The 9,464-nt window shown below is 32.6% G+C and overlaps 1 protein-coding gene across 1 annotated transcript; it reads right to left on the bottom strand.

Annotated features, from left to right (window-relative positions):
- On the bottom strand, window positions 1-5,991 carry LOC100809770 (palmitoyl-protein thioesterase 1). Its single transcript, XM_003517361.5, has 12 exons — window positions 5,758-5,991; window positions 5,211-5,295; window positions 5,001-5,052; window positions 4,897-4,917; window positions 4,739-4,792; window positions 3,863-3,913; window positions 3,160-3,222; window positions 2,124-2,189; window positions 1,891-1,929; window positions 1,490-1,612; window positions 1,293-1,385; window positions 1-606 (listed from the first exon to the last, which is right to left on the bottom strand). The coding sequence occupies exons 1-12, from the start codon at window positions 5,843-5,845 to the stop codon at window positions 238-240; spliced, it is 1,104 nt and encodes a 367-aa protein (XP_003517409.1). The 5' UTR covers window positions 5,846-5,991; the 3' UTR covers window positions 1-237.
- Window positions 5,992-9,464: the final 3,473 nt, after the last annotated feature.

Here is a 9,464-nt window from a genome sequence, read left to right as displayed (position 1 = left end):
TGAAATAAAATGAAACAAATAAAATAGAGAGAAGTCAAACAAAATTAGGTGTTCATAAGTATTCACCAAAGAAAATAGAACCTAAGACTTCCAAGTGAAGCATTTTGATATTTATCAACTAAACTAATATCAACATATAATACTATTTTTCTATATCTATCTGATAAATCTTTTGATCAGTCCAAACACATTTTGTTCAATTTAATAGATTTAGTTTCACAATAACGTGTAATGTGATTATTTCCTTTGTATAGATTCCTCTTCATTAATGCCAATCAATTCACCAAGGAAAGTCTTGAATGGTGTAGGCCACCAGTATGGCAATGATCCATCAAGTAATGGGGAGGATGATGGTTCCACCTCCTCCTTTTGAGATTGTTCCATCATATTACTTTGAATAACTTTCTGATTAACTCCTCGCAACCTGAACCTAGCCTTATTGATACTATCTTGTACGAATATGTGATCCTTCAAATATGGCACTACATGCTTTTTCATATCCTCTTGGGAGATTCCAAGATGATTTCCTGGAACACTAATGAAGTGAACTTTTCCAGCTTCATCTAGAGTTCTTAAGCCTATCCAATCCTCAATGTAGAGTTCTGTCTGTGAAGCAGATTAATAGAGTAAAAAATAAATCAATAGGTGTGTTATAGCAAGAAACCTTGCACCAAAGTTTACATTTTAATGTTTCGTAGAACTGTTATTTGTTTTTCAAAGGCATTGGCTAACTTTTTTGCTTATTTGATGCATTATGACCTCCAAGTTCCAAGTACATGATTTAAAAAATCAAAGCATTAGAAATACATTGTATCACACTGATTAGTTATCTCATATGCCAAAGCCTAGTGTTTCAACCATTAATTTTTTCTAAGGGATTTCTGCTCCTTTATATGAGTATCGTGCCTTTAACAATATGCTTGAATAAGAGTAATGTGTCGGAATTAATATAGTTTTAGTTACGACAGTCAATTGTTAGACCCTACCAGTCAATGTTACATCACAGTGTAGTGGGTTAAAGCTACCAATAAACAGTAACTAATGCTAAGTATTTCATATTAAGTTTTTCATCCATCTCTATCTAAAATGGCTATTCAAAGAAAAATTATAGAATCTACATGTTCTATGACGTTGAAATAGCAATGATATTTATGAATTATGACCCAAATACGTAATAGAAGCTTAAGGAAGCAGCTCCATTGATATCATTTAATAAATGCAATGCAAAAGCCCGAATAAGAAAACTTGTATCACAGGAAAAGATCTAATCCAAGTTGAATTAGGGATCATACTGATTGTGGTGGTAAAACTGGCTTGAAGTAGCCATCTGGGTAATATCCAAACCAGGAAGTTTCCTTTGGTATTAAAACAGTGTCGTGCTCAAACTGTTAATGTATAAAATAAGATTACAAATATATAAGCTTTCCTCATGAAATCAATTAGCAATATTCTATTCATAATATCACAAAAATACATTTAGAGGACTTACCATGATAAGTACCAAATTCTGCAAGCTACTAAATCTTTCCTTGTAAGTAGAATTTCTCTTATCTGGTATTTCATTGTTAAGCACTGGAAGAAATCTACAGTTCTCCAAATAATCAGGTATGGCCTGAAATCAAATTTTATATCAATGTCAAGGTTTTGAGCATATTGAAAGCAAATGAATAACTAAGATACATGAATAGGGATTATTACATAATTGCACAGTGAGTAGAAAAAAAAAAAAAGCTCAACAGTTTACTCCACAGAAAATATATTTCAAATAGAAAACTAAACTAAGTAACTACCAATAAATGACTTTTTCTTACTCAATTTACACTGTTTAGATAAATAAGTCATCGGTTATTACACAATTTCTTTTGAATTATTTAACAAAGTGCAACTCACATTCGGTAATTTAAGATATCCACTAGGAGCCAAGTGTTCCTGCAATATTTTAAAATTGAGGTACGTCAGAGACAGTAAAGTGAGCATGAAAATTAATATCAAGTACCAATATAATGAGACAATAAGTAAAGTGCACCCTAATATGTTACAAAAGAAAAAAAGGAAATATTGTAAAACTAAAAGAAAGTAGAGATCCAACATAAGAGAAAATAAATAGAAGTGGAAATGAATACTTGAATATAGCTACTGTAAACCTCTCCCTTGATGAGGGTGTCTGCAAGAACGCAGAAGATACCTGACTGTTGAAACAAAACACCATTCAAAAACATTAGAACTAGGCAAAATAGAATTTTAATATATATTGAATTTGTTCTTTTGAACATATTGGCACCATGACCAATATATCAATAATCAAAGATATACAACAAGACAATTTTTTTATAAGATCTTGTTACTTTTTAAAAAAACAATAAGTTTTTTCCATAATCAATTTAGAGTGGAAAAATTTAATTAAACTATGATAAATGTTTCAATGTTAGGTATCCTAAGATGACTAAGGTCTATTGTATGGAAAAGATGTGGGTGGAGTGAGGAAAGTCCTGCATAGGCATGATGGGAAGTGTGACCTCATGAGACGACCTGTTGCACACATGGCAGCAAGAGAATGTTGGAAGCAAGGATTTGGGTATAAAGAGAGGGCATGTAAACAGAAAAGGGGAGAAAGAATGAGTTGGTAAAGAACCAAGCCTCTCGAATTTGGGAAGAGATCTTCCCAAGTGGAAAAAAAAGCTTGAGAATCTCAAATGTAAAATCTCACCATTAATTCTATCAAACCTTCACTTCACAATAGAATTTTTTTTTGGTGAATACAATAGAAATATATTATTAATAAAATTGAATGAAGGCCTAGCATCTCATCCAGTGGTAATGTCACTGGAGAGAATTCCTTCCCCTTGAATTTCCTAGGTTACTTCTATTTTCTTTCTTGCTTGAGTTTTCCACTTATCTTTGTTTGTAGTCATCTTTGCTATTTGCTTACCAGTTCAGTAAATAATACAAAATACTCAGCATTTGATTCCAATTATAACATTTAGAGTAAAATTCTTTGTATCTCTTGGGACCTACGTATGAAATAATTGGAGTGGTGACTGATTCAATGGATTGGTGTCAACACTAAGTAAATTGATAATATAGCATGTGGTATTTCCAAAATCTATACAAGACACAAATTATAAAGGCATCATGCTGGAAAGCCACAATGATACTCACACCACATAGGGGAACTGAAGCAGTACCAGCGTGAGGGCCTGCTAAAGAGATAAAGTTTTTAACCTGTTCCAAAAATAAGAAAGAAGAAAATCCCATGAATAAGTTGGCAAAGATTGGGATTTAGAGAGACTAAATACACAGAAGAACAATACAGAGAGAGAGCGAGCAAAGAATGCTCACACAGATGCAAGAAAGATGCGCAAAACAATAAGATGGAACTAAATTGATAATTTTCAAAGCACATGAATTGCATTTCCATTTCTTATATCAACTAAAGAATCATTTCCATTTCTATAATCATAATAAGAAACAATGAAAGATGAAACTACATAGTTAAAAACAAAAAAGCTACAATTGTAAATGAAAAAATGCATGTACATGTATAACAAACTATGAATTTGTAAGAGTTAACTCTCTTAATTTTCTTGGTACTGGTCACTTTTTTTCTTTGAAGTGAATCCTTCACTCTAAAGCAGACAAGTAGCAAAATCCAATAATTTCAGTTATTCCTCTCAATTATGGGTGAGACTTCCAAGTTAATATTTCCCAAAAACCGTTATTCTCTACTGTATTTCCAACTATTTAGCTATGAATATGTTATTATGTATAAATACAATTAGCAATTGAATATGTAGAAACACAGATAAAGCAACAAGTTAAAAACTAGAAAAGGAATTGTACGTGTAAAATTATAGATTCTTACAGGAGGTCCTCCTTCACAAAATTCCACAACGCCTCGACCAATTAAATTTCCCTGTAAGATGAGAAATTAAAAAATGAAGCACAAAAGATAAAAAAATATATAAAAAAGAAGCATATGTGAGATGAATTATGTAATTAAGTAGCCAATCAACATTTCTTGCAATTGCAAAAAAAGCAAGAAAGTTGGAGATTGATCATCTGCTCCAATAGGCCAATGGTATATCCACCTCTCTTTTCAGTAAAATAAGTAACTAAATGATGTGAAGTGTATAATACATTGAAATATACATAAGCAAAAAGAATTAAGAGAAGATATCATGACCAATCACCATATACTTTGCCAAGGGGACTTGAGCTTATTCAAGCCTTTACAGCTGACAATAAATGGCATTTTTTCAAAAAGCAAGCCTAATGCAAGCCTTAAGAACAGACACGACTATGTCAAGGCTGTAACTGCAAGGCCTTGAAGGATAGCAGCCACTAAAAGAAAGAAGAGGAATACAGATAACTGCGTATTCACAAGATCATTGATGAAGCTGAATGGTGACCAAGATAATGTATATAACTTCATTGATAACTTGGAAATTTAGTAAAACTTAAGAAACTTTGTTCAACATCAGTTTTTACCACAAATGAACATAGTTCTATCAACATAATTTCCCTACCTTGTTGACGCCATCTAACTTATAAGATTATTTCAAAAAATTTGTAATGATCAAATGCTTTCTAATAGAGCAATAAACGGCACCCACTTGCACTCTAACAACAAAAGTCTCATCCCACTAGGACCTACTTGCACTCTAAAGAATAAAAATAATGACAAATTGCATGAACATAATAGGCAAAAATGAAGAAAATCATAATTCTCATGCTTTACCTGGGAAAGTCCAACAATGTTGTATCCTTCCTTCAATTCTTTCATTTGCTTCACCTGTACATGGTGAGAAATGGAGTAGCAAGTTTAAATTCAAAAGCTTATTAGCCTAGTATGAAATGTTACCAATTATCACAAGACAGCAGCAATCCTTTTATCACCTTTTCACAAACAATCTCAGCCTGAAGACATGTAAAACAACACAAGTTAGAAATAGTCAACACGGACAATACCTTCAACACAGCAAATCCTTCTGACCTATTACCTGCTCTTTCAAAGGCTCAAACCATGAATCCCATGATCCATTTCCAACCTCGCTGAAGAAATAGGGAAACTTTATTAGCCATGAAAACAACATTGCAGCCTCTACTTTCAGAGGATAAAATGCTAACAAATGCTAGGGAAAAGGAAAACAATGGAAAATAATTTTTTTATACATGCTAAGGAAATTAATATAAAAGTTATGCCAACATACACACAATATCCTTCAGCACCAGAGAAGCTGCTCAATTGCTGTGTGAATTTTTTCACTCCACGATTAGAGCACTGATCCCCAATTCCTGCCATCAAGTATGGCAAACCAAAGACAGAATTCAAGTACAACCAGGCAATGAGAGTTCCAAAAATTCCCAAAATATTAAGTGGATGGAAATTACGGATTACAACAGGCTGCATCCATATAAAATTGGAAGCAGATAGTGAATCAGGTCACCCTAATATTTTTGGTTAAATGTAGTCTACAACAAATTGATTAATTACAAATAGAGTGGAAAAAGACAGTACAATGAAAAAAAAAACATTTTTTTTTAAATATCTAGTGATCAATTTAGCATCTCAAGTCAAGCAAGAGCAAGACACTTTCCTCAACGCCATCCAACAAGGACATACCATGGAATGAAAAAAAAAATCTCAAAAAAAAAAAGAACATAATTGGAGTCACTAGTAAGTATTAGAGAAAAGCAACAAGATTATAATGGATATAAAAACATGTTGGAAAACATAAAAAGAGAAAATGAAATTACCATGAATAACAATAAAGGGTATTGAGTGTGAGACGGAGACGATGAAGGAAGTGAAGATGAAGAGAAAGGATAGTGAAGGAAGAGCCATAACAAAACCGTAGGAACAGAACAAGTGTGTGTTTCTGTTAAGATTAAGGAAAGGGAGATGGGTATGGTACTGATATGTTAGTCAAGGCTACCAGCAACTGTTAACTTGTCGGGTTCGGGTTGGTGGCGTGGTACACGAGACAAGAAAGAGTGATGCAAATGCAAGACCTTTAAATTTAAATATCTTTATTTTTAAATTTCATATTATTATAGTATTTGATATTTTCTATTTAGTTGACACCTTCTAAACTAAGTTGACAATGAAAGTGTTGCAAAATACAGTATATTTTAATTTTATTTTATAAAATACTACTACAGTAGTACGGTACTATAGTTTGAAATGAATTAAAACTTGTGAAATTTCATTTATTTGAAAAAGGGAAAGTTCTTGTTTAATGCGGTGGAATGGAGAGATAACAAGGACGTTTGTATTTTTCATAAATGACAGGGTCACTAGCACACACCTACGTGCTGCTATTTATAGTTATTTCTTTTACTTATCAAGCAGTACCATTAAAAAAACAGCATCGATGCTGAGGTACTTTCGATGTGAATGGATGAAGTTAACACAATATGAACAAATATTTCGTGTGGAACTGAGTTCCTTTTTGTTAGCCTCGCAAGCTTGTGTGGTTGGATAACATGACATTTAATAAACTACGATCAAGCTCGTGGATTTATTGACATTAAATTAGTTCAGCAGCTTAATCAACAGTGTTGACTTTAAGTCTTAAATATCCCATTGCGTTAAAAATTTATAGTGAAAGTTTTATCATCTGCAATAATTATAAAATATTATTTAATTTGAAAATAATATTAAATATATCTTAAAATTATTTTTTTCCTCATAATTATTCCTAACATTTTACTTATTATTTACTGAGCCCAAAGAAATAACTCATAATTTAGGATATTTTTTGTAAAAAAAACAATACGAGACATTTTTTATTGATTTTTTATTATAAAAATGACTAAATAAAATCTTTAATTTTATTTTTATAGAAAGATCTGGAGGGAGTAAATAGACTATTTTTTTAATGGAACATATTTTGGTAACTTTATATTTATTGATATGTACTTCCATTCATGTTTTCTTTAATGTTCATTTTTAGAAATCATATATGGTTATGCTAAAAGGCCCGAAATTCAGATTGCAAAGCAACTTCCCAGTTGGCATTTTCACTATTGAAATTCTTATAAAATTATAATAAGTTAATTTAGTTGTGATGCTTTATTAAAAACTACATCTTGAAACGTAAGTTATGATAGGTTGATGGTTCTAGAACTCCTTTTAAATTAAATAAACCATAGCCTCACTTGTGATTTTGATATTTATGAATTTGATTCTCCTCCGGCACAACTGCATGAGCGTCTATTTAGTAGTGAATCTGATCTCTCTCTCTCTTTTTTTGTTGTCAAAAAGGCCTTTATATCTGAAATGTGCTCCCCTTTCGAAGGGAGTTCAATCCCACACCTCGTATGTATCCTACATCTCCTAACTACCTTTGAAATTACTTTATTATCCTTAACGAATAACACCCCCAATCCTAATACCTTTGTCCTTCAAAAACCTATACTAACACCTCTTTTCCCGTGACGACAGCACCTCTCACTCGTTACAGCGTGTCTCCCTCCAACGATTCCCGCAATGGATTGAACCATCTTGTGATGACAACACCTCCATCTGCCTCTAGCCTCCTTGTCACCATTGAAGGTAAGTAAGTTTCTTTTATCTCTTTTGGCATGAGGTGGGAGTTGGGTTTTGGTTTTGGTGGTGGGGTTGGTGGAGGGTTGGGTTCTGATAAGGAAGGTCTATAGCTATTCCAAAATACGGTTTTGGAATAGGTGTTTAAGAATGCCTATTTCAGGATAGTTGTTTCGGAATAGGTGTTTCAAAACAGGTATTCCAAAATAGTTATTCCAAAACACCAACTCTGAAATAACTATTTTTGAAACGGCCATTTTGAAAGCACAAAAAAAAAATCGTTCTAGAAAGCTTGTTTTGAAAACATATCCACAATGAGAATGGAAAGTGTTAAAACATACCTAGCATGGAGAGTTGGAGGAGGAAAGGGACTTCTGTGCTGGAACTTGTGGTGTGGAGAGTTGGAAGAAGACTTGAGTTGGAGAAGAGAAGAACTAGAAAGTGGGGTGCTTTGCGGGAAGAAGAGAAGAACGAATAGAAGGGTGCACAACTACTTCAAGAGAAAAAAGGAGAAGATAGAAGGGGTAGGTTGAGGTTTTTCAAAAAATGCGAGGTGCAGGATGCGATTAGGGAGGTGTAGGATATAAAACCTCCTTTGTAATCAAGCATTTTTTTGGGGCTGAGGCCAATCTAATGTGCTAAAAAAAAAGAGTTTCTTGTTACTAATAACTCGGCCCGCAAAACCAAATATCGGTTTCAGCTTTTGACTCAGTAATCAAACTTCTTACTTGATCAATCTCATGAAAAGCCTAAATCCTCGTTGTCTCACAATGATACATTGTGTTTGGAAATTTGTTGAAGAGGCTAACTTTGTTTGCAGCAAAACAATTAATTATTATTTATCCATATATGTACTTGGAAATTTCTAATAATAATAAAAAATGTGTTACACATTATTCTCGCCAAGAGAAACTATTAATTCTCATTCTTAGACCTCAGAATGTCTCGTTTGGATCCCAAACCTCTAGAAAGTGTAATTTGTCTTGAGTTTGTTTTCTTAAGCATATTTAAATGAGATGCCGATACGTGATAACCAGTGAAAAAATCAATGAATCCCCCTGAAATTTTGGGCTAAAATTATGGAAGATGATTTATAATCGAAAGAGTATATTAATGAGTTAGATTATAAGTGTGAAGTGAAGTCTTATATCAGATAAAAATTAAAAAGTTAAATTTCATATAAGTAAAAATCAAACTTATAAACTTAAATATTAAGATTTTAAGTTAAAATATCCTGTGAAATTAATTTATTTATGTTATTGTTCGAGTCCCATTGATTGACCGACTACTTAATGGAACTATTTTGGTAATAAAAGTAAGTCGGTGTAGAATGATCCTAAATACCGAAGTCTAAAAGTTGAAGTTGATATATGTTAGTCTCAAATAGAGTATGGCTCGCTTAGGATCATCAACGCATGACATTCGCGCCTACACTAACACGATTCCCATGATCTACCTCGCTCTGTTTGTTTCATTGTTAATGATCCACAAAGGTAAACCCTTACTTAAGTATAATTTGACTTCCATTATGAGCATTCTCATTGGGTGTAGTGTAGTCTAATCTCCTTCTTGTTTGCTCCCACGTCAACAGCACCGCCAAAAAGAAAAGATTCCACCCCACCGCATCTCTAACAAAGGCAGGTTCAAAGCAAAATCATAACTATTTTTTGGCCCACCAATTGTCCAACGATACTTTTAAGTTTAAAACACCAAATTTGATATTTTAAGTTCCATCGTGCGAGAAGTAAAACAGCTATTGATAGATTTACTAAAATAAGACATAACATATGAATTTTATTTATATTTGATATATATTTTACAAAAAACAGAGCATGTGGTTATAAGTGATACATTTGATTTTACTATAAAGCTTAAAGAAAACAAAATATTCTATTCTTTATATGCGAAAAAACAT

This window comes from Glycine max, chromosome 1 (assembly GCF_000004515.6).
Source record: "Glycine max cultivar Williams 82 chromosome 1, Glycine_max_v4.0, whole genome shotgun sequence".
NCBI classification, from domain to species: domain Eukaryota; kingdom Viridiplantae; phylum Streptophyta; class Magnoliopsida; order Fabales; family Fabaceae; genus Glycine; species Glycine max.
Note: the sequence above shows the minus strand (reverse complement) of the source record. Positions and strands in the feature narration are given on the sequence as shown.